The 25,215-nt window shown below is 45.0% G+C and overlaps 2 protein-coding genes across 6 annotated transcripts in view; both read left to right on the forward strand.

The window, feature by feature from the left end:
* Nucleotides 1–18,686, forward strand: part of UROC1 (urocanate hydratase 1) — a 31,972-nt gene extending 13,286 nt beyond the window's left edge. The window contains exons 7-20 of the mRNA XM_033925814.1: nt 1,286–1,352; nt 3,025–3,168; nt 3,829–3,917; nt 6,601–6,663; nt 7,215–7,394; nt 8,976–9,073; nt 9,922–9,994; nt 11,489–11,610; nt 13,385–13,455; nt 14,302–14,400; nt 14,907–15,006; nt 15,414–15,495; nt 16,302–16,401; nt 17,542–18,686. Coding sequence (XP_033781705.1) covers nt 1,286–1,352; nt 3,025–3,168; nt 3,829–3,917; nt 6,601–6,663; nt 7,215–7,394; nt 8,976–9,073; nt 9,922–9,994; nt 11,489–11,610; nt 13,385–13,455; nt 14,302–14,400; nt 14,907–15,006; nt 15,414–15,495; nt 16,302–16,401; nt 17,542–17,685 — 1,432 coding nt within the window. The 3' untranslated portion in view covers nt 17,686–18,686. The remainder of the gene's footprint in view (nt 1–1,285; nt 1,353–3,024; nt 3,169–3,828; nt 3,918–6,600; nt 6,664–7,214; nt 7,395–8,975; nt 9,074–9,921; nt 9,995–11,488; nt 11,611–13,384; nt 13,456–14,301; nt 14,401–14,906; nt 15,007–15,413; nt 15,496–16,301; nt 16,402–17,541) is intronic.
* A 161-nt stretch (nt 18,687–18,847) lies between these two features.
* ZXDC (ZXD family zinc finger C) overlaps nt 18,848–25,215 on the forward strand; it is a 50,186-nt gene continuing 43,818 nt past the window's right edge. The window contains exons 1-3 of one of the 5 annotated variants that reach the window (XR_004537324.1): nt 18,848–19,632; nt 20,448–20,600; nt 23,447–23,525. Coding sequence is in view for 3 of the 5 variants with exons in the window: in XM_033925811.1 (XP_033781702.1) it covers nt 18,906–19,632; nt 20,448–20,600; nt 23,447–23,525 (959 nt within the window). In the remaining 2 variants the exon portion in view is untranslated. Of the gene's footprint in view, nt 19,633–19,996; nt 20,144–20,447; nt 20,601–23,446; nt 23,526–25,215 lie in introns of those variants that run through there. The other 4 variants (XM_033925811.1, XR_004537323.1, XM_033925810.1 and 1 more) reach the window with 4 other exon arrangements.

Genomic DNA, 25,215 nt, shown 5'->3' on the forward strand with positions numbered 1-25,215 from the left:
GCTTCAGTGTATCTTCTTTATCCTCAAAATCTCAGCTGTGCTCACGTCTTTCCGTAAAAATATAAAGTGCTTAGATACTATCTATTTCTCTAGTCCTGGACCTTAGGCACCAAGACCTTAAAGCCATGTAGGTGGTTTGACCCTGAGACAATATATGTTGTACACGTGTATGAAATGGATTTGAGATGCAAATCTATCTCATGCATATTTATTGTGGATATCCTGAAAACCTGACCTGGCTCCGGCTCTCGAGGACCGGAATTGCCTACTCCTGGGCTAAGAGCTTGCATTTAAAATAATGAACAAATATAAATAAAATGATTACATTAATATAAAATGAACCATCATACATTAAAATACATTAAAACATGTCATCTTGCATTCCAAGTATGTTAAAAAAAAGGTCAAATGACACTTTACACAACTAGATGAGACCAAAAAACTAAATAAAAATATGAAACTATGCCAGCAAAAAAACTCTTGAGTCTTTGGATAAAGAAACCTTGTATTGCAAGACGTTTTGACAAGACGCACTGGCCCAGTGGCGCAGTAAAGGGGGGACCACTCGCTCTCGCTGGCCCTCAGCGTACTCCTGGCTACCATTTCACTTAAATATAATTCATTTAGTTTCCAAGGTGATTTTTTATAAACAGATAAAAGGTACATCTATGGGAGCAACAATGAATGAAGAATATTAGAGTCCCAGTTTTTGAGGCCTTTGGGTTGCTTTTGGGTTGGGGGTTACAATGCCAGGTCTCTGCTTGCCCTGGATCGGTAGCATGGAATATTGCTACTCCTTGGGTTTTGGCCAGGTACTAGTGACCTGGATTGGCCGCCGTGAGAACGGGCTACTGGCCTTGATGGACCATTGGTCTGACCCAGTCAGGCTAGTCTTATGTTCTTATGTCCCGGGTCTCACTGTTTGGGGACATAAGGTGTCTTATGTAGGGTTACCAGAGGTCCGGATTTCCCCAGACAGGTTCCTCTGGGTGTCCAGACGGCTTTTCAAAACCCGGCACTTTGTCTGGCCTTTGAAAATCTGTGTTGGGCAGGAAGTCATGCGATGATATCACGTTGCGTCTGTGCGTGCGTGGACTTCCTCCCTGCCCAAGAAGAGCAGGCAATGGGGGCGGGATTAGGGCGGGATGGGCATATCTAGGCGGGGCTAGGGGGTCCGGATTTTCCAAAAGGAAAATCTGGCAACCCTAGTCTTATTAGCCCGTAAGCCCCATCACATTTGTGTGAATCCAGTTCCTGAGCTATTTGCTTCTCTTCCTATTGCTAGGTATGGACAAATGACTGCGGGCAGCTACTGCTACATTGGACCACAGGGAATAGTACACGGCACAGTGGTAAGACATTGAAAGGAACAAGGTTTCTGCATCGTAATAATGCTGTAAATATTTTAGGGGGGCCGTAACAAAGTAGTTTCAGATGAATTTTAGAGCTGTAGCAAATAGCATACTTTACTATTCAAATGAATACAAATAAGGAAACAAATACGAATAATAGGCATTGAGCTTTAATGTAACAAGGATACAAGAAGCAACATGAAATCAGAGCTACGTGTTTATTTCAGTAGGATTTATTCATATTCAAATTTAAATCACTATAGGCCAAATCCAAATACGATCTTAACAGCCTTCACTTTCAGCCTTGCTCAACACACGGCGGTGTTTTGCTTCAAGCGTCTTCAGGAGACAAGACCTCTGTGTGCAGTAGTCTGTGAGGCTCCTTTCCTAAAAATGTGAAACACCGCCGTGTGTTGAGCAAGGCTGTTAAGATCATCAAATGATATCGTTCTCCACAACTCGTCTTAGAAGCAAATAGAAAGACAATACAAAGCTTTATCTCTGGTGACAACAATGTTGATGATGAACTATCGATTGCGGACTTTTCATTTATTTATTAATGTTTTGTCATTTTCACAGTGGTGTCCTGTGAAGGTGAAAATTGTAGAAAAAATATGTTATGTTTGATAATTGAGTATTAAAAGTTCATGATAATATTTTAAATATAGTAAGCAATACAGTTCATAGATACAGCTATCATTCCAAATGACTACTGTCCAACTTGCTTAAATGTTGCCCAGTACGTTCCAGGAATCTGCCCACATCGGGGACTATCCTTTAGCCAATATCAAAGGTAGAACCAGAGGAGCCAACTTTTCAAAATGAATAGGGGTGCTAGACTCAATGAAAATTACCTCTCTGGACACATTCAAAGAGTACATCCAATACTGTGGGTGCTCAGGCACCCACAGAGTTGGCTCTTATGTATAGAACCAAGACTCCAGACACAAGTGGTAGATATCCATTGTAATATCAAAGAGAATTTTAAAATGGAGTGGGGGGGGGGGGCTGCAATGAAAGTGACATCATATAAGGGGGCATCACCCAACAATAAGCAGGGCTCATTTAACACAAAGATGAAATGGTCTACTGTTCTCCAGAGGTCTAATGCAATAACTAACATCAGTGACAGAGGATCACCTAGATTTCCATGGACAACTCCTCCACTTCTTGTAAAACAAATTCAACAGCACCTGCTTCTTCCACCATAGAATAAATACTTAGAACCTCCTTCTCTATCTAGAATTGGCCTAACATGAAAATTGTGCAGAGATGTTGGACATAAACGTTAAGATGACCAAGGTCTCATAAGGATGCATCTAAAGGGAAATCATAAGAATTGCCAACTGGTACAGACCGCAGGTCCATCAAGCCCAGTATCCTGTTTACAACAGTGGCCAACCCAGGTCCCAAGTACTTAGCTAGATCCCAAGTAGTAAAACAGATTTTATGCTGCTTATCCTAGGAAGAAGCAGTGGATCTTCCTCAAGCTATCTCAATAATCGCCTATGGACTTCCCTTTTAGAAAATTATCCAAACCTCAGGTGCAACATCTCTGTACAATCTTCAGGTTGATATCGTAGCTTGTGAAGAGTATGAGTGACATTCAGAGCATTAATTACCTGCTGTGATGACTCATTTGGGTCTTTTGTTGTTGTTGTTGCTGCTTTAGTTGACTGTGCTAAATGCAGGACGTCGATACTTGGGGCAGGATGACCTGGCTGGGAAGGTCTTTGTCACCTCTGGTCTTGGAGGTATGAGCGGAGCCCAAGCGAAGGCAGCGGTCATTGCTGGCTGTGTTGGAGTTATTGCTGAGGTGGGACCCAATACTCAATCGGGGGAAATTCTAGAAATAACTGTGGGCACCAGACTTACACCTGCTGAAACCTCCCAAGTTACACACTTACCCAGTATTCTAGAACCTTGTCACTTTTTGGAATGCTCCTGACACACCCCTGCCCCCCTTTGGAGTTATGCGCTCTGGGAGGCGCCCTGTTTTATAGAATAGCACGCAGTGGGCCCAAATTTGGATTCCATGTATAGAATCCAGACGAAAGTGTACCTGTACCAGGGACCTATCCAAAGACATATTAATATCTTTTGTTTTATTCTCTATCCTTTTCAAATAATCCCCCAATATTTTATTTGCTCATTTAGCATTTGTGGCACATTGAAGCACTGTTTACTAAAAGGCATCGCTGATAGAATTGAGTTCTCTACTGTATGTATGTATGCAAAACATCCTTTGCATGTAAAAATAGCTTACGAAATTACCCTGTATGTCATACTCAGAAACATAAGGTTAGGCACGCATAAGGTGTACCTTTTGTGATCTCTTGTAATTACTGTTTCATGCAACCAGTGGTAGATGACTTCTGTGGAGTAGAAATAATCAGGTTCACCTTGCACTTGAAAGGTCTGAGTACGTATGGTAAAAATGATGAGTGACACTTTTTGGAACGCTGTCTCATCTCAGGTGGATAAAGCTGCATTGTTGAAGCGTCACAAGCAAGGCTGGTTGATGGAAGTCACTGACAGCCTGGATTACTGTATCCAACAGCTCAGGTAAGGCACTTGAAATATACCCAGGACAAGACTTCGTGCACAGAATTTTCCAGTAGCTATATTAGTTATGGAGAAAATGTGATTCTTTGCTTTTAATGAAGCAATATGAAAATTATCCAAAAGTAGCAGATAAAGGCTTTCCAGATCATTCTACAGATATAACTAAAGGCTCCTAGGGGCCCCCACCAAACTATGCAACGTTCCAACTAGAGAGCTGCACGGGAACGGGGATAGAAACATAGAATATGACGGCAGAAAAGGGCTGTAGCCCATCAAGTCTGCCCACGCTAATGACCCACCCCCAGACTTCACCCGGCTAGAGATCCCACATACATATCCCATTTCTTTTTGAAATCGAGCACGCTGCTGGCGTTAATCACCTGCAATGGAAGTTCATTCCAATGATCGACTACCCTTTCGGTGAAGAAATACTTCCTGGTGTCGCCATGAAATTGCCCACCTTTGATTTTCAGCGGATGACCTCTTGTGGTTGAAGGTCCTTTAAGAAAGAAGATATCATCTTCCACCTCGATGCGGCCCGTGATATATTTAAAAGTCTCAATCATGTCTCCCCTCTCTCTACGTTCCTCGAGCGAGTATAGTTGCAGTTTATTCAGTCTTTCCTCATATGGGAGGTTCTTGAGTCCCGAGACCATCCTGGTGGTAATTCGCTGAACCAACTCGATTCTCCGCACATCTTTTTGATAATGTGGTCTCCAGAATTGAACACAATATTCAAGATGAGGTCTCACCATGGATCTGTACAGGGGCATTATGACTTCGGGCCTCCGGCTGACGATGATGGGATGACGGGAATCCTGCGGGACCCACGGGGATCCCGCGGGTTCCCCTTTTGGGTCACGGGGATCCCGTGGGGACACCCCCTAGGGTCGCGGGGATCCCATGGGGACGCCCCCTAGGGTCGCGGGGATCCCATGGGGACGCCTCCGAGGGTCGCGGGATTCCTGCGGGGTTGGATCGCAGTGCACTCGAGCCGCGAGGGTAGTCTCCTCCTCTTTACCTGCCCTATCGCAGCACACAGCCGAACGGAAGTCTTCCCGATGTCAGCGCTGACGTCGGAGGGAGGGCTTAAGCAAAGCCCTCCCTTCCTCCGACGTCAGCGCTGACATCAGGAAGACTTCCGGTCGGCTGTGTGCGGCAGGGCAGGTAGGAAGAAGGCAATGGCGTACGAAAGAGGGGGGAGGGGGCGGTCCGCCCCGGAGAATGTGCACAGCCGGTCAGGTCCCCCGATCGACCGACAACAGGCCCGGCCGTCAAATCTCCCTGCCCTGTAGCCGCGAATCTAAATTACCTCTTACAGCAGCTTCACTACTCCAGCTGCTGTAAGAAGGTAATTTAGATTCGCGGCTACAGGACAGAGAGATTTGTCCGACCGGGCCTGTTCTGTTGTCGGTCGGGTGCAAAAGCGCCACAAAGGTGGAGCCAGGGAGGGAGGAAAGGTGGAGTGGAGAAGAAAAGACGCTTAAGGGGTGAGAAGGCCGCTGAAAGCACTGGGGAAGACAAAGGGGTGGAAAAGAACGCTGAAAGGACAAGGGGTAAATGGGAGGAGGGGGGGGAAGGACCCTGAAAGCACTGGGGAAGACAAAGGGGTGGAGAATGCCACTGAAAGGACATGGGGAAGACAGAGGGGGGAGAAGGCCGCTGAAAGGACATGGGGAAGACAGAGGAGGGAGAAGGACGCTGAAAGGACATGGGGAAGGCAGAGGGGGGAGAAGGATGCTGCCTGACAGGACATGGGGAAGATGGTGGGGGAGAAGGATACTGAAAGGAAATGGGGAAGAGGGAATGGGAAGAAGACGCTGGCAGGGAAGAAGACAGAGGTGCCAGACTATGGGGGGGAGCGGAGGGAAAAAGATGGGTGCCAGACCAATTTGGGAGGGGGGAGAAAGGGAGAGGCACAGTAACAGAGCAAATGGAAGACACAGAGAGAAGAGAGATAGTGGATGGAAGGAATTGAATGAGAACATGAAGAAAGCAGAAACCAGGCAATAAAGGTAGGAAAAAAATTATTATTATTTTTTTTTTTTTGCTTAAGGATAAAGTAGTATATTAGTTGTGTTGATAAAAATTTATAAACATTAGAGGCTCTGGTAGAAACCCGTTTACAAATTATGTATTCTTCCCAATTAATATTTCCAAATTAATAAAGTCTTTTTGCTTATTTTTAAATGGGTTTCTACCAGAGCCTTTAATTCAGTTGCATAATTAAATGAAATAACTATTTCTGTAGTTTATAGGGACGTAGGGGATTCCTCGCGGGGACGTAGGGGATTCCTCGCGGGGACGGGCGGGGACGGAGGGGATTCCTCGCGGGGACGGGTGGGGACAGAGGGATTCCTCGTGGTGACGGGTGGGGACGGGTGGGAGTTCTCACGGGGACGGGTGGGGACGGGTGGGACTTTGGTGGGGACGGGTGGGATTTCTGTCCCCGCGCAACTCTCTAGTTCCAACATTTCTGATGTGCGTGATCTGAGAATTACAACTGGACCAGTGGATAACCGAGTGCTAAAACAAAGCGTTGCATTGTGGGTCATTCCATTGCCTCTCCTGAATGATCTTTCATAAACTCAAATAAGCAAGGATGAGATTCACACACTAAGGTGCCATTTACTAAAGCAGACGTGTCTTCTGCTCATTCTGGTCTCTGATTACTGTATTGCAGAAAAGCCAGAAAGAACAAAACGGTCCTGAGTCTGGGTTATCATGGAAATGTGGTAGCTCTCTGGTAAGTCTCTTCTAATTTGGTTTAAGAATTCTTCTGAACCCCAGAATGATTTTAAAACTACCTGTTCAGAGGCTGACCCTGTAATTCAGACTCCAATAGAAGAAGTATGTGTCGGTCACTTTCTCCAATGACTGATCTCATAGAATTTTCATGAACCTTATTTGCGTGCAAAATTTGTTTAGAATTACTTGTTACCGTCACTATAGCGGCACACAGGATTTCAACAGGGACTTTTGAGCGTCAGAGGTGACATTCCTCCACACCATCCTATGGTTAATCTGGAAATTTAGTTATCTACCAGGCTGCCTGGGAAGGTGAAAGAAAAAAGGATGGGAAAAATTTGCTTTTAACTCCTAACGCCAACCCTCTTGCAAAGTGCCCATGTCTATTTTGTCACTCCTTCTGTAGTTCCCTATCCTAATTGTCCTGTTGAGCAGGGATTGTCTCTTACAAGGTGCTGTGTGTGTCTGGCAGCGCTATAGCAATGATAAGTCATAGCCGTAGTCATTTCTGCAGATATCATTAATCAGAGAGGACGATTATTTACCTAGGGAGAGGCTGGTGAGAGAGTATGATAGCACAGGAGACATGCTGGTGGACCTGGGCTCAGATCAGACATCCTGCCACAACCCCTTCAGTGGAGGCTACTACCCTGTGCATCTCAGCTTCCCAGAGGCAAACCTGCTGATGGCAAGAGACCCAGAAAGGTTTCGTGAGCTGGTGAAGGACAGGTAACAGCTGCACTGTGGAAGATATTCAGTTGTGTCTTTAGAAACAGAAGTCAAGAAGCCATTGCTTGCTCCCACCCTGTCCTTTGTCCTAAAATGTACAGGTGTAGAATTAATATAGAGATGCTCTGGAAGGACATTAGTTAGAAAGGGCTCTCTGGATTAGTTAGCCAGCCGCTGTTGGGATGAACATGAGCATGAGAAACTATGAGTGCTTCAGATGCTGAAAACCACAGACACTACTAGATCTGCCATAAAACTGGGGATTGAGACAAAGCCAAAGGACACACTGTTGCCTATCCTTGCATATTATTCTCCTCTTAAGCCAGTTGGTGAATAAGGTAGAGGGATGCTTCTTCTACATCTTCCTGGTTAAATCACAGTCAGAGGTGTCCACTGATGTTCAACGGCACGTGACAAGGCAGTGGGCTATTGGCTCTGCACAATCTGGACATGGCCAGGGAGCCTGGGGGCAGAGCCAGGAGTTACACAGGAGCCGACAATATTTAATCCCGGTGCCACTTCAAGAGCTGTCGTAACTTTGCCTGGCTAGCTCTTGGGGTACAGCACTGAATATTGGCTGTAACCAGTAAGGGGGGGCCCAGTCTGCCCTGGGTGCCATCTTGGTGAGGATGCCAGCTCCCATCCTCCTTCCCCTTCCCTTGTACCTCTTTAACATTCATGGCACTTCCTGCAACCCCAATTGCTGCCCGTGCCAGTGTTGGCTCTTCCTGACATCACTTCCTGGACCCGTGCCTAGGAAGTGATGTCGGAGGAAGGGCTGACACTCGGCATGAGCAGCAGCAGCTTGGGATTGCTGTTTGCTCCGGGAACGTTAAAGAGGTACGAGGGTAGGGAAGGGGTGTAGACACACGGCAAGAGGGGGCAGAGAAGGAGCAGATGGGTGTGGCTATATCAATTCTGGGTGCCAGGATTTGGTCAACTCATCAGTAGGAGCTATCTGGGTCTAATCTAGCCACCACCAGTGAATTTTGAGCCACTAGATTTTTTGACAGTGCAGGATGTCAATCTTTTTGAACAACTAACTCGAGGGGGAACCCTTAGGGCTCCTTTTACAAAGCCACGGTAGCGATTCCTGTGTGGCAAATGCAGGGAAACCCATTGCATTCCACTGGGGACCATGACCGTGTCTTTGTGAAGGGAGCCCTTAATGTGGGGTTTGTGTACGAGAGCAGGTGGTCACGTATTTTGCCTTTTTTAGCAAGTGGTAACCTGTGCGTTATTTTTGGAGGAGGCATGAGCAACTAGAGGTACGGGGCAAGGGAAGGGAGTGCACGTGTGGCGAGGGGAAGAGGAGGTGGGGAACCACCTCCCTCGCCCTTCCCCCCTGCTGCACCACTGAGATGAAGCATCATAAAGGAAACACAGCCAAGACAATGCAAGGGAACCCCCGAACCAAACAGAGCCAAGTGCGGCCAATGCATTTTTTAAAAAAAGCTATGATGCCACACAGTTATTCCAGAGGTCTTTAAAGGACACCAAGCAGACGTTTTGAGAGATCAGATGATTTCTGAAGAGTAACATCGTTTCTCCTCCACTCTTTCCTTTCTCCCTATATCCCAGTTTGAGACGGCAGATAGCAGCCATAAACAGACTGGCAGAGAAAGGCATGTTTTTCTGGGATTACGGCAATGCTTTCCTTCTAGAGGCCAAGAGAGCTGGTGAGTGGATGTGTTTGCTTTCTCTAAGGTAGGAAAACGCACCAGCCGCAACGTGTTTCACGTTTCAAGTTTAATAAAAATCAAAGTTCAAGGCGGTTTACAAAGATAAAAAAAAAAGGATCCATAAAAGTCTTCATAATCAAATGTCCAAAAGGGGAACACAAAAATCTAGAAAAATAGGCTTCTAAATAAGCAAAAGTAACTACACAGAAAAAGTGGCTTCTAAAGTGTAGATCCAATGGATATATACGACATAACTTAACTTTTTTTGGTGGGCTCAGAGATTATTTAGGTTTCAGACCCGGGACAAGCCCGGACAATTGAATGGCTGTTAATTCCGCCTGTAATCATAGCACTTTTTCATATATGAATACTTTTAAACTTCAAACAAATTGATGGTGAAAAATAGTGTGAACTACATGAACTTATCTGAAAAGATCTTTAAACAGGTTCTGGGTTCGATGTGTTTCACTGTCGAGCTGCTTCAAAGAACCCGTATGACACGTATGGCACATTGTCCGGGTTTTGAAAAGCTTCCTGTCAAAATCGCGCCAGGAAGGGGCGGACGCAATGCAGTGATGTCATTGTGTCGCATCCACACATGCACAAATGCCATCTGGGGTGTGACACAGACGGAACTGGGTGGGCCATGGATCCAGAGCAACCCTATCTTTGCAGTGGCACCGGCATGCCAATCAGCTTGCCAGCACAATGCTTGTTCCAGTACAGGCTCAAGGCCTGCTTGGTCCTACCCTTCCTGAAACAAGATGGGGGGAGGGAGGCAGTGTAGAAGTTCTTAGGTAATTATGAACCTCAAAGTTTTCTAGTTATCCTTGTTTACTTTGCAGGCGCTGATGTGGAAAAGAAAGGTGCCAAGAATATGGAGTTTCGTTATCCTTCCTATGTGCAGCACATAATGGGGTAAATACTGGGCTCTGGACACAGGGAAGAGTGAAACCATCGAAAATGAAGGTAGACTCTCCCTTAGAGATCCTATATCAGGCTTACCAGACATGTCCTTTTTTTAGAGGACTGTCCTGGTGCCCAGAGGGATTTCCAAAACCCAGCAATCTGTCCAGTTTTTGGAAGTTTCCAGGGCTGCACATGTGCGGACGTCAACACCATAACATCATACGCATGCATGCATGTGATGTCATTGTGTCGATGTCCAGACGCAGCCCTGAGTTCATAGAGGTTTGTATGGGGCGGGGGCGGGACCAGGTGTCCTCTTTTCTTAATAGAGGAAATCTGGCAATCCTATCCTATATGCTTCTCCCACATAGGAGACACAGTCCAAGCTGTGTTCTCAGACATTTATTTATTTAAAATATGTATAAGCCATAGTTCTTGGCAGCGTACATAATAAAGCATAAATAAGTTTTAAAGCACACAAACACACAAAAAAATATACTTTAATCATTTAAATCGATGGTTCCCAGCCCTGTCCTGGAGGACCACCAGCCAGTGAGGTTTTCAGGACAGCCCTAATGAATATGCATGAAAGAGATCTGCATGTAATGAAGATGATAGGAGTGCACATCTGCCCCAGTCGGGTTTTCGGGATAGCCCTAGGGAATATGCATGGGGCAGATGTGCACTCCTATCATCTTCATTACATGCAGATCTCTTTCATGCATATTCATTAGGGCTGTCCTGAAAACCTCACTGGCTGGTGGTCCTCCAGGACAGGGCTGGGAACCATCGATTTAAATGATTAAAGTATATTTTTTTGTGTGTTTGTGTGCGTGATTCACTCTACAAAATCCTGAGTGGAGTAGAACGGGTACAAGTAGATCGATTTTTCACTAGGGGACTCGATGAAGTTACAGGGAAATACTTTTAAAACCAATAGGAGGAAATATTTTTTCACTCGGAGAATAGTTAAGCTCTGGAACGCGTTGCCAGAGGTTGTGGTAAGAGCGGATAGAATAAGTAGCGTTTATCCGGAACCCAGGGCAACTTGTAGCAAAAGCAAAGGTGAGTATTATTGTATTTACTATTTTACAAAGCTACAAGTTGCCCTGGGTTCCGGATAAACGCTACTTATTCTATGCGTTGTGCCGCCTATCCGGTGATACGTATTTTTCCAGGTGCAATATTTGATAGGTGGCTTTACTGTTTGGAACATTTTAATCAGCTAATTAAATTAGAAATGAGTGAAAAAGAAATGTGATAGTTCACTTGAAGTCCTTCTGTTTGGACATATTCCATTTTCAGTTGGATGTGAACACTTGAGGTTCTTTTGCCATTATCTGAAAAGAATTTCCTTTTATTAAATATAGCTCACATGTCCTAAAAGTATTTTGGCTGCTTCTTCTCTCAGCTAACGAAAGAAAAGCAATGCTAAGTGTCGTCATATGTATATGAAGTAACAATTTCAAACGTTCCTTCATTAAATGTATGTTTGACTTCTAGGGACATTTTTTCCCTTGGATTTGGACCGTTCCGCTGGGTCTGTACCTCTGGTGACCCACAAGACTTGGCCACCACAGATTTAATTGCCACTGCGGAACTGGAAGACATTCTTAAAAAGGAAGGTAGGATTGTGTCTTGATTCAAAAACTCCATTTGAGATAAGAAAATAGATATCCAGAAGAACATCTGGACTCTTTGAGAGGGTTCAGTGTCATGTTCCATAAAGTCCAAAGGTGAAATCAGTGGCGTAGCGGAGGTGAATGGCGCCCCAACTCCCGCCTCCCCAGGCTGCCCCCCGGGCCGCCGGCCCGCCGCGCCGCCACTGTTCCCTCTAAGCTGAGCAGGAGTCCTCCACCCACAGTCTCACCAATAGAGGGTGCTGTTTTACTGTCACATTTTTCAATTGTGAGGGACAGGCAAGTTCTGCAGGACTCCAGGGAACATACCTGTCCTTAGCGACTGAAAATATTCCACCCCCTAGTGGTAGCAATGCAGCTGGAGGACACCTGCTCAGCTTAGAGGGAACACTCCACCACACGCGTGCACACCTTCCCCGTACCTTTTTACTTTCAGCGCGAGCAGCCACAAACTGACTGCTCGCGTCGGCTTCAGCACATGTCCCGGTAGTGATGTCAGAGAGAGCGCCAAAGATATGGGGGAGAAGGGAAGGGGCGTGGGTGCTTGTGTGCGGTAGGGAAGAAGGGGGCAGAGAGCAGGAGGGGTGCCAGCGCCCTGAGGAAGACCGCGCCCGAGGTGGACCGCCCCTCCCCCCTACTAAGCTACTGGGTGAGATAAATTTACGGCAGTTTCATAAACCCACTTGTTATAATGAAGAGCTTGGAAAATTCATGTGGTACAAGACCGATAAGAAAAATACAAAGTATTTGCCTTGCTTCCTGCTTCTAAAGTCTTTGATTCTCTGCATTGTTTTCTCTTCTTTCAATCCTCTTATTGTTTTCTTTCATATTTTGGAAGAGGTTTCTTTAAAACAATGTTGGTAGAGTTGAGTCCAGTACAAGCAGGGAAAGAATCCCAGTGATTTCCTGCAGGCTTTGAACCCCAAATTCTGTCTGTGAACAGAGCAGAAGGGATGCCACAAAGCTCAGAGGAAAAGGTGGCCTCGTGTTATCAGTTCCTCATCCAAGGAGCATGTTTACAAAATCCCAGACCTTAGTGCCAGAGCAGAAACCACCTTTTTATCTTGCTTTCCGGAAGCAATTTTCAGATGTTTGCAGTTAATTTTTGCTGGTACTTTTCCTCACAGACTATGCACCAGTTCTCAGAAAGGACATTCATGCTTTCTTTTTGAAAATTGTGTAAGGAGACTTACGGTACATCTCCTTTTTATCTGTAGATTCTTTTTCCTTTAAAAATGAGGCATTTAGTTTTGAAAACACCAGTTGCGTTTCCTGTACCCGAGAAGGCTTTCAGTGGCAAGAAGGGTGGGTGATTTAAAAAGCCCTTTTATTCAGGTAAATGACTTTTCAAAATTGCTCTGCCCTTGTTTGAGGAAAATGCTTAATACATATGTCCTCTCTGCACTAATGATGAAGCAGAGGCACTACCTAATTTCTCCATACATATGAGGGTAGGTGGGGAATGCAAGATTGGCTCAACGCTCAAGGGTCCTTTGTGGACAGCTGTGAAGGAGCTAGCTTTCATCTTGGTCAGGATGACTGTTGCTCATGTTTCTTCTCACCTGGCTATTTCAATCTTCCCAAGATTAGAATATAATATCCTCATGCTTTAATGTGATGGATGAGGAAAAGAAATGGATACATTCATGTATTCAGTTCTGATTGCACTTAAGAATCTCTTTTTTTGGCTATGTCCTCACAATTGATGCATTTCAAAGGTTGAGAGTCTTCTGCTCCATTCTGTGTTGTTGGTTTGCAGTGGCTGTTTCAGTGAAGCAACAGTATCATGACAACATTCGCTGGATCCGTGAAGCTGGAAAACACAATCTGGTAACTGTACAGACATGAAGGGGGGTCGTTTTAGAAGGAAGCTGCCTTAGGCAGTGTAGGCACACAGAAATGACAATTATCTGGCTGCGTGCTCTTCTGAAAGTACATGGGTTTCTTTGATAGATGGAGTCTGTGTGAGGTACAAACTCAGTTTAGAAGGAACAGTGCCCTCCACATGTTTAAAACTCATTTTTACAAGATGCCGGAAAGGATGGGTAAAGGTTATAGTATCAATTTAGTTTTGATTTCTAAATGTTCTCTCATTTCTCTCTATTGCTTCTCCTTAGAACATTTTCATGTAGGATTACCAGACGTCCAGGAAAACCTGGACATGTCCTCTTTTTAGAGGACTATCCTGGTGCACGGATGGACTTTCCAAAACCTAGCAGTTTATCTGGGTTTTGGAAAGCTCTGGCCATGTCTGGAGGGCCTCTGAGCATGCATAGCCGATGTCACATACGTCCGCGCATGCTCGGAGGCCCTCGGATGCGGCCTGGAGGTCAGAAATGAAAAAACAAAGTTTCTGGGGCGGGGCTGGAACTAGAGCCAATAAGGGGTGGGGCTGGAGGCAGAAGAAGGCAGGGCTGGGGCAGAAAGGGGCACAGCCATGCATCCAGGATTTTACATTGAAAAATATGGATGAAAGATTTGTGATCTGGGGGGGGGGGGGAAGGGGCGGCGTTGAGGCGTTTTTGTATCACATTTTAAAATTGCTCACGTTAAATGGGGCTGCTGTTTGAACCAGATATAGCCTAGTTACTCACTGCATTTGCAAATTGTAAAGAAAAATATTACTTCCTAAAGCAAGCCAGTGTACAGCTCTTTCCTCTCTGACTTTTTTTGTAGGTGGTCGGATCCCAAGCTCGAATTTTGTATTCTGACCAGAAAGGTCGTGTGGCTATTGCTGTGGCCATTAACCAGGCAATCACTGATGGCAGGATTAAGGTAAGGTGCTTGTAACTGCAGCTACTTCCCAAACTGGAAAACAGAAAGTGAAGGGAAGATCACAGGAGGTGGCCTCACATCTTGATGTACCTTTGAAGGTAATATGAGGCTCTCACCCTGCAGTTTTTAGGGTTCTGGTGTGTTTTTAACTACCAAATAAAAAATTGGAATTTTGGTAGCATGCATCATGGGAAGAAAAAAAGCGTAACACAATCCCTACAATATGTCTTGTTTTTCTGAAATTTTGGGTAAAGTGTTGTGGTTAAAATTCATAAATCCTGTAAGCAAGAAAGCAGAGCTGAGATAACCACTGTGGAGACTTTACAACATTCTGTCCAAGTGTTTTAAAGTTCCTCTCAAATTTTTCTCCATGGGATCACCCTGCACATGGGCAAAGCAAGATTTTCTTGAGCCTTATGAGATAGTTATTGTCCCTTAATATGCACTGATACTAGCTCTGCAGACTGGAGTTTCTTTTTGGCATCTATTCTTTTTGGCTTTTGCAGGCACCAGTGGTCATTAGTAGAGATCACCATGATGTCAGTGGGACAGACAGCCCCTACAGAGAGACATCCAACATTTATGATGGATCTGCTTTATGTGCAGGTTGGCAAAACATAGTTACCAGATGTCTGGGAAAACCCGGACATGTCTGGGCTCCCGGATGGACTTTCCAAAACCCGGCATTTGTCTGGGTTTTCAAAGCCCCGACGAGCTCCATCTGCATTTGGAGAGGCTCTGAGCATGAGTAGATGATGTCACTCACATCTGCACAATCTCTGGGCCCGCCAAACGTGGCTGGAGCTCTTCCGGAAGAGAGGCTTTGTGGGGACAAGGCTGGGGACGGGGATGACGGTGGGATTGGGCAGGGCTGGGTAGAACAGGGTGAGGCTGGAGGAGGAACAGGGTGGGGTCAATGTCCGGGGTTTCCTGGAGAAAAATATGGTAACCCTAGCTTTAAACCCATAAACTATTAATCCTAACATATAGATATGTTGTTGGCTTCTTTTCAGACATGGCAGTGCAGAACTTTGTGGGTGATGCATTTCGAGGAGCCACCTGGGTTTCCCTACACAATGGTGGTGGTGTAGGCTGGTGAGTGAAACACTTTCCCCTTAGTATCAGAAGGTCCATTCTCATCTCCCCATGCCTCTTCCAGCGGTTACAACCCTCAATGAGGCATAAGGGGGTAACAAACACTGTTTTCTCTAAACTGAACGGGAGTCCTCCCAACTGCATTGCTGCCAGTGGGGGGGGGGGTGGTACTTCAATGTTGTTTTCATTTGCTAGGGATAAGCAGGTTCTCTGAAGTTCTGCAGAGCTTGCCTGTCCCTTACTATTGAAAATGTGATAGTGAAACAACGCCCTCCACTGGCAGGACTCTCACTCAGCTTAGAGGAAACAGTGGTCACAGCTCTAAATGAAGACATGAGGGAATTGCAACCCTAACTCCCTTACTGGGTAGAGTAGATGGCCATATCATCTTCATTTGATGTAACATACTATGGTACAACCTCCTATAGCCTCCATGTAGGCTGCCAGACATGTCCAGCTACTGTGCAAAAGCACCTAAGTTTCCACTGGGACATGTGGTTATTACAGCACTTACAGTCTGCCAACTAAACCCAGCTAGTATCCTTGCGTCTGCCAAATAAACCCAGCTAGTATTTTTTTTTTCTAGCTCTGCAGCCTGACTGACAGACACAAGGATACTCATCGGGCTTTGCTTCCAAAACTGATAACTCTCTTCCTGTAAAGTATAAATATTATTGGACCTTGTGCTATATCCAATTTCCAGAGCCATTTATAGGGAACCCCAGTTCACCATATCACATTTATATAGATTGGGTTGGAACATATTGTTAGAACAAACGGCTGAAAAGATGTGTTTAATCTTTAAGGGGTGAAGTTATAAATGGAGGATTTGGCCTTGTACTGGATGGATCCAAAGAGGCACAGAAACGAGCTAAGATGATGCTTAGCTGGGATGTGTCCAATGGAGTAAGTATAAATCTGCTGCACGGTATGGTACATGACCTGCATGATGTAATCTCATTAGCACTGGATATCAAGCACTATTCCTCAGAATAGCAACCTGCCAGCACTGGCACAGGCAAAACATTTATGGGGTTTTTTGTTTTTTTTTTTGGGGGGGGGTTATTTTATTTTCCTCTGATTTTTATTCACATTTTTCAGTTCATTTTGGATTTAGCTATATAACTAGGTAGTTAACTGGGAAAATCCCTTGAACTGAAATTTGCATGTTCCCATGAAATTAAATCTAATAGCTGAGGGCCAGATTCTCAAAACTTACCCTGCCTTTAACGATGGTCGCTAAACCAGCTCCAGCCGATTTAGTATTTTACCGCATGATTATCAGAACGGCTCACCATGGTCTTTTCCAAGCTTCCTAGCAGCCTCCGATGATGCCATAAATATTAACCCCCCCCCCCCCCCTTTTACGAAGCCGCATTAGGCTTTTTTTATCGCCGGCCGTGGCAGTATTAGCTCCAGCACTCTTAGAATTCGCATGAGAGCTAATACCGCCGTGGCCGGCCATAAAATCTTCACTTGATCTAGCAATATTTTTTAGAACTTATAAATGCTTATGGAAGCTATATTAAATGCTTAATCTTAGAAATATTTTAGAAGTACTTTGTAGTGACTTGGGTAGGACATGTCTCTCCAACTTGTTTTGCCTGTTGGCGTTCTCAAAGAAGTCTCCCCAACTTCTTGCTCGCTGCCATCCCGACTGAGATTATTTGTGTGGTATTTCATATTTTATAAATACAACATATGTTTTGTTTATTATCATTTGTTATACCGCATACACACCTGTCTCCTGCATATACATATACTGTGCCTTTTACCATTATGAATCTGATCAGAAACTTTCATACTGAGATCTCCTCAGGAATTCAACATGATCATTTGTAAAGGGGGCATTTAAAGAAGTTTTTAATTATTTAACATAACAGTGAAAGCAAACTTCAGTATGCAGTCAGAAAAATGCAAAATAAAATTTTCTTGTTTTGGCAATTTGAATTGTGTTTAAAATTTTTGGTTTTTTTCAACTTCCAGCACACAAGTTCATGAATATGTAGAACTATGCAGCTCAACTCTTTCTTGCTCTGTCAACAGGTAGCAAGGCGCTGCTGGTCTGGTAACACCCATGCTTATGAAACAATTTGCAGGACAATGGATGAAACTGACAACTTGATAGTGACTCTACCACATCTTGTAGAGGATTCAAACATTTTGGAGAAGGCCCTGCATGGTTACTGATGAGTCACCAGATGTTTCAGTGTGTGGTCCTCTAAGCAGCACCAAGCTGCTACTGTCTTTTTCTCCTTGCCCCCCTGTGACACACAGTGTCCTCCCCCTCCTTTTGCCTATCTTTTTTGTGAATCGTTTTCAGTGGATGTGGTATCCTGGAATGACTGAAGAAACAGTTTTTGTGTTTATATTATAGAGGCCCACAAATAATAATAATTACTGTCCATATAGATAATGATGATTACATATCTCCTCCAAACAGCTTACATTGTAAGGGTTCTATTTACTGCACTGAGTTAATGTAATAATGCATGTTAATATGATTTCATATACATTAAATAATGTAAACTCCCCTCATAAGACCTGTTTACTTACTCTGCATTTAAGTTGATATTTCTACATAAGTGCAGTGCCAACTCGGTGGCAGGAGTGGTCTTGTAGTCACAGCAATGGACAGAGAACCAGGGAGTCCAGGATTCAAATCCTGAATGACCTAACTTGTGCCGTGGCAGTCACTTTATCTCTCCACTCTGTGTACCTGCTAAGACTGGCAGTCATAAAACATTTAAGCACCTTATCTATGAATTTTCAGCAGCACAGTAGGAAAACAGTGCCCAAAGAATGGGGGGATGAAAGCCCTGAATGTTGGCGATATGCTCTCGCAGAAACATAACTTCTCTTCCCCATCACTTTACGATAGTGTTCTGGGGCTTTGCTGCTGTAATGCAAGATTTGGTCATTGGAAATGTTTTATTTTATCATGAAAGGAAAACGCTTCTGCAACTGGCACGTCATGTGTTGCATTGAACTAGGGGCGTGTGTGGCACAGTCGTTAAGAGCTCCAGCCTCACATCTCCTGCTGCCCCTGGGCAAGTCACTTAATCCTCCATTTGTCCCCCAGATCCATTAGACAGAGTGTGAGCCCACTGGGCCAGCCAGAACCTGAATGTAAACCACTTAGGTTATAAATGCTTAAATGAATAAATAAGCTATTTACAAGCTAAGCTTCAGCTGTTGTGCCAGAGGATCTTTGTTAAAAACAATTGTCACACTCTGCATTAGGACAGTTGATGGCTCTGAACGTCATCCCAGTCAATGCAAGAAGGGTGTAACCTCCACTGCATGACCCTTTGCGTCAGCCTCCCGCCCGGGGCAGCGTGACGACGTCCGTGACGTCACTGGGCGCTGACCTTCGAAAGGCCCGCGTGGCGTCGGGCGGACGCGACGCGATGACGCGAGGCCGGCGCCCCTCCCCCCCCTGCTACAGGGATTCCAAGATGGACACGCAGGGGCTGACGGCGGCGCCGGCCGGGGGGGAAGGAATCCAAGATGGCGGCGCCAGCGTCCCGGAGCCGCCCCCGGCGCCCGACACCTTCCTGGTGCTCATCAACGTGGTGCGCGAGGCGGCCGACGGAGGAGGGCCGGAGCCGCCCGAGGCCCGGAGCCCGAAGCCGGCCGAGGCCGAGCCGCAGCCCCGGGAGCCGGCCGTCCTGCTGAGCGACTCGCTGGAGGGCCAGCTGGCCAACTTCCTCCTGAGCGAGCCGCCGGGGGCCCGTCGCGGCGGCGGAGGGGTGCTGCTGCTCCACCGCTGCCCCGAGTGCGCCTGCGCCTTCGTGCGCAAGCACCAGCTGAAGCTGCACCTGCTGTCGCACGCGCGCGCCCCGCGCCCCTTCAAGTGCGCGCGCGAGGGCTGCGCCTGGGCCTTCGCCACCTCCTACAAGCTGAAGCGCCACCTGCAGTCGCACGACAAGCGGCGTCCCTTCGCGTGCCAGGCGCCCGGCTGCGCCAAGAGCTTCAGCACCGTCTACAACCTCAAGGCGCACGCGCGGCTGCACGAGGCCGAGAGCGGCGCCAAGTGCGAGGCGTGCGGGGAGCGTTTCCCCAGCGCCGCGCGCCTCGCCGCCCACCAGCGCAGCCACCTGGAGCCGCAGAGGCCCTACAGCTGCCAGTTCCCCGGTACGAATTGACATGATGACATCACATGCATGCGACATCTGCACAGGCGCAGAGACCCTCCAGACGTGGTCCTAGCTCGAGGAAATCCCTCCAGCCCCCTTGAATGCTTAATTTGTCTTCTCCCGCCTTAGAATGTTATTTCTTTTCAACAAGCCTTCCTCCCCAGTCCAGCAAATCTCTTTCTCCCTTGGATGTTCTACCATTTCTCCTTATTCCTCCCATCCAACATGTCTTCTCTTTCTCCCCCAATAGTCCTGTGCATTTGCTTCCCATTCCCTCCACAACTGGCAAACCAGCAATCTCCCTTGGCCTTTCAGTCCCCCAATCCCAGATATAACTTTTTTTTTTTTTTTTAAATTGTAATGCTTGGAGTAATGGCCAGCAGCGCAGCAGTGATGTGTACACATTGTTAACGTCTTTCCCACAGACTTCACGCTGCCAAGTTTCTGTTGGTTCTGTTATCTCTTGCACAAATAGTATCTAGTAGTTGAAATGCAAGCATTTATAATGGGTATAGTTTTACTAACTTCATCTTCAGGTTTTATGTTATAACATTTTATTGAAGGAATCAAATAAATATACAATAATATGATACAAAGAAATATTCATTACAGTTAAATTCATAAAAAAACATTTGCATATATATTTTATTGTTCCTCCAAAATATATTTCTATATAACTAATCTATTTTACCTATATCCCCCTTAACCCCTTATCTTTCCCCCTTACCCTTATCCCCCTTCATTTTATTCTATGAAAAATTGAGGGATACTTATTTTTTTTGTTCATCATTTCTTTTTTTTTTTTTTTTGCAGGTTGTGAGAAAACCTTTATCACAGTGAGTGCACTATTTTCACATAATCGAGCTCATTTCAGAGAGCAAGAACCTTTTTCCTGCTCTTTTCCAGGATGCAATAAACAATATGATAAAGCGTGCCGGCTGAAAGTTCATTTGAGAAGCCATACAGGTATGGGTCTTATTTCAGAGCTATTTTAAGTGCATGCCGAGAGCTTTTGAAAAAAATGTATTTGCTGCAGAAGCTGAGTATAATGCAGGTTTATTACCATATACAGTATATGCAAATATAACCTTCCATCCCTACCCAGACCTGTTACAGGCCTCCGGTGGGCCTGCCTGCAGCCCTGGTGATCCAGCAGTGAGCTGTGACAGAAGTGATCCTTCCTGAGTGCTGTCCCGGCCAACTCTAAACTATTCCACCTCCCTGATTCCTGCAGACCTTATCTTTAAAGCCCTGGTGGTCTAATGGTGAAGTGGGGCAGGAGTGATCTTCCTACGCTCCTGCTCCATGAGAGCCGTGATCAAAAATGTCTGCTTTGAGGACTTTAAAGGTAAGTTCTGCAAGGGTCAGGATAGTTTAGAATAGGCTGAGACAGGACTACCAGGGCTTCAGGTGGGCATTGTGGGCTGGGTAGGAACAGAAGGAAAGAGAGGAAAGGAGGGCTGAGTGTAAGGCAGGGCACTTGACTATAAACACCCACCACAGGGATTCTCAAAGCAGCTTCTAAGAGCCAAGGATTCTCAAATCAGCATTCACAAGCAAAGCATGCACAACGGCACAGGAAACCAGGGGATTAAAGTAGCAGGCAAAGGACTTACTTCCAGAACAAGAAAGAGGTGGACTTGTTTTTTTTTTTTTGTTTGAAATAGTTTTTATTAAACTGAAAAGCACTGCACAGCCAAGAAAAAACATTGCATTACAGATAGGATTGGGAGTGTACAAAACAGCGAATCAAGTCATACAGGGGAGCCCCCCCATAAATGAGGGGGAAAGTCAACCCCGCCAGGCCCCGAAGAGGGCAAGACAAACAAAAGCCACCCCAACTCAGTCCGCATAAGCAAGAGGCATATGATACACACAGGCCGAGCAGCACAAGTCAACGTTTTACAATGAACAGAATCCCCAAATTAAGTACATAGAAAGAAACCCCAATAGTCATCCAGCTCATACACACCGTACACCAATCACACCCCAGCCGCACCAATCCACACAATCACATACCATCGACCATCCAATCCAGCAAAGTAACCAGATATATACCCCCCCCCCACTCCCCCAGTTCAGTGAAAATGAGTGTGGGCAAGACATGCACAGTCACTCACAAAGAGCCAACTTCCAATATAGTGGCATCCCATAGAGAACGGTACAGGCGCCGGGATGCTGAAAGCGGCTCTGGATGAACGCGGAGTTCCCAGCGAGCCACCTCGAGTAAGGAATGCTTCCAAACCAGCACCTCGGGGGCATTGACATCCATCCAGAGACGGAGCACTCCACGTTTAGCCACCAAAAGAGCGGTGTATAGAAAACGCCAGTGCTCCGAGCTAAGGCCCTGGTCAAGCACCTCTCCCTCACACCCCAGTAGAATAAGTAGGTAGGACCACTGAAAAGGCAGCTGCTCAACCCGAGCCAGAAATTCCAACACCCCATTCCAGTAAGTTTCCAGCTTCGGACATTCCAATAACATGAGAGGTGGACTTGTTAACTAGACACTGTGTCAAAGAAAAGCATTTATTTTCAGAGTTTAAATGTGTTTTACTTGAACATATCCCTTGCACAGAAAAAAGGAATATAAGAACAAACTTACATCAATGTGAACAGAGGTGGATATTTTTTCAAAACACTATATGGCCACTAGGATTAAATCAAAAAATCAAGTGATGTGCTTTTTACTAATGGCTGATTCTATACCGGAAATGAAATATCCGTAAGTAAGTCCTTTGCCTGCTACTTCAATTCCCTGGTTTCCTGTGCCATTGTGCATGCTTTGCTGTTGAATGCTGATTAGTAGCTGCTTTGAGAATCCCTAAAGAAACCAAATGTGCTTGTTGGAGGTGTTTCTGGTTCTGACGTGGATCGTTTACTTTATGTGAGAGGCTTATGAATGCTGTTGAAAAGAAGTTCATCTAGTACCGGCGGATCTCTCTGGCGCCAGAGCTAAGTGTTATTTTGCTTGTTTTTTCTGCCTTTTTTGTATTTTGAATCTTTATAACTTAAAGCTAAAATTACTGTGCACGTTAGTGGGTTTTCCCCTCTAGATTTTTAACAGTGCGCTGCAGGTGTGAGTTTTTTGCCAGTGACAATAAGAACGCCAGCTGCAAATCATCAAGGATTGCTGCGTGATAATATTTTTTGAGGCTTTTTCTCCACCTGATTTTGATCTTAATGTTAGATCTTGGAGAGGTCTGCTGGTGAGTGACATTTTTGAATTATTTATTTAAACATCTCTATTGTATCTTACTTCTCCCATTTTTCCTCCAAAATATACAAGCTGAGATCTTTGTCCCTGTACACCTTATGATGAAGACCACCAACCATTTTAGTAGCCTTCCTCTGGACCGACTCTATCCTGTTTGCATCTTTTTGAAGGTGTGGCCTCCAGAATTGTACACAATATTCTAAATGAGGTCTCGCCAGAGTCTTATACAGGGGCATCAATACCTCCTTTTTCCTACTGGCCATACCTCTCTCTATGAATCCTAACTTTCGCTGCGGCCTTTTTCTGCCTCTGAATATACTGTATATGTATATTTATTTGATTCATCTTATCTAAAATTCAAGGCATTCATTCTGTGAATCTTGAGTGGAGGTGACTCAAAAGGGATGAGGGAGAATACTTTTCCACAATGTGGACTGTGCTTTATACAGAAGTGGTAGGAACCAGAGTGGCAGAGTTCAAGTTTGCTTGGTACAGGCACAGAGAGGAAATGAGAGCACCTAGGGTTAGTGTCTTGTATATGTGCCTATTTGATCTGCTGATTGCTGCAGCTCTAAGTTTTTTTTTTCTTGTTTGTCAGGTGAAAGGCCATTTGTGTGTGACTTCACTGGTTGTGGCTGGTCCTTTACTAGTATGTCCAAACTGTTAAGGCACAAAAGGTAACATTTTTCTTAATGCTATAAATGCACGCATGATATATGTATGTACTATTCTCAAGTAACAACAATGCAATGACTTTTACACAGACCCACAAAGGGTTGCCTTAGGACAAGTGCCTTAGGAAAGTGAGTAGTTGACCTATGCACACTGAGCTAAGTTCTTTGCCTATTGTATTTAGTTTTTAAATATTTAGCTCACTAATTATCTGGGTCATTATTTTACAGTGTTTTAAAAGTGCTATACTTAGGTCACATCAGTAGTCTATTGAACCTACCATCTCATCTCTGAGAGGAGCGGTTTAAGTAGCTGGATGTTTGGATAAGAATTTGGCTTTCGGAAGTGCTTTCACCCAAAACAATCTGAATTGCATACAAATCACAGAAATGAAACCATACTGAGATTTGTAAGTGGGCTGACAAGTTGGGATTCATTATCAGTCTTGTTACTGAATTGGCTCACCATGGTAACCCAAATTTCTAACCTTGGTTTATATTTGAGTCAATCACCCTTCCCCCCCTTTATGGAGAGGAAATAAAATACCTCGGTTTATATTCTGATCGATTATATTCAAGTATATTCGGTATTTTGATTTAGGATCTCTGTGTACTTATGAGGTTTTGTTTCTCAAAGATCTTGGTGACTATCCATCTTCTCAAATTGAGTTCCAAAAAATACTTGAGTAGAAATTATTTTAATTTCCCTATTTGTGATCCAGTAATTGACTGTCCAAAGTTTGGGAGTATGGTGGATACTGAGCTGAAAACCCATTTCTTCCGTTTCTGTAAACTGCAATTTATATGTCAGATCCAATTTTATTTTTGTTACAGATTTGCAGAAAGATGTTCATGAATTACAATAATTTAAGTTTAGAAGTAATTCCTTATACTATACATTGGTCTCTCTACAAATTCTGTACAACCGGCAAAAAAATTGCTGGTGTAAAAAAAAAAAATGCCCCCTGAAGCACCAATGGCAGTGGTCCTGAGCTGCAAACTCCCTTGCTCTCTCCCTCACACTCTTTCTACCTTACCCTGAAGTGCAGCGGTCAGGAGGTAGCCTCAAAATAGATTGCTCGCAGCCAGCCCCAGCAGGGCCTTTCCTCTAATGTGTCACTTCTGATGCATCTGAGGAAAGGCCCTGCCAGGGCTGGCCACAAGCAGTATGTTTTGCAGCTGCCTCCTGCTAACTGCTGTGCTTTGGATAAGGAAGAGATAGATGGAGGGAGCTCAGGACTGCTGCCTGCTTCTGCCACTTCGGGGCTTAGCGGAGGGAGAAGGACTTTGGCTCAGGACCACTGCCGTGCTGGTGCTTCGGGGTGGGAATTGAGAGTGTTAGACAAGGTTTCTAACACACTCAACCAGAAAAACAAATTATCCGGTATCAACCAATCCCCCTGGGTGCCGGATAACTGAGATTCTACTGTATATATGGTATGTGGTGAACTATCTTAGATCCCAAAGTCCATGTTAAATGGTTTGTACAGTGTATTACAAATTATTGCCCCCTAGTTCTGGTGTTTGGAGGGGTAAATAACTGATTGTTCTGTACTACTCAAGCTTTTTTAAACTTGTCTCTTCTGCTTGCAATTTTCATAAGAGAGCTGTTCCATCCCTGTTACTCTTAAAGTGAGATGTTTTTTAAATGGGTAATTGCAATGAGACTGATCTTAACATCCTTGGGTTGTTTTGT

The sequence above is a fragment of the Geotrypetes seraphini genome, chromosome 17 (genome assembly GCF_902459505.1).
Source record: "Geotrypetes seraphini chromosome 17, aGeoSer1.1, whole genome shotgun sequence".
Lineage (NCBI taxonomy): Eukaryota > Metazoa > Chordata > Amphibia > Gymnophiona > Dermophiidae > Geotrypetes > Geotrypetes seraphini.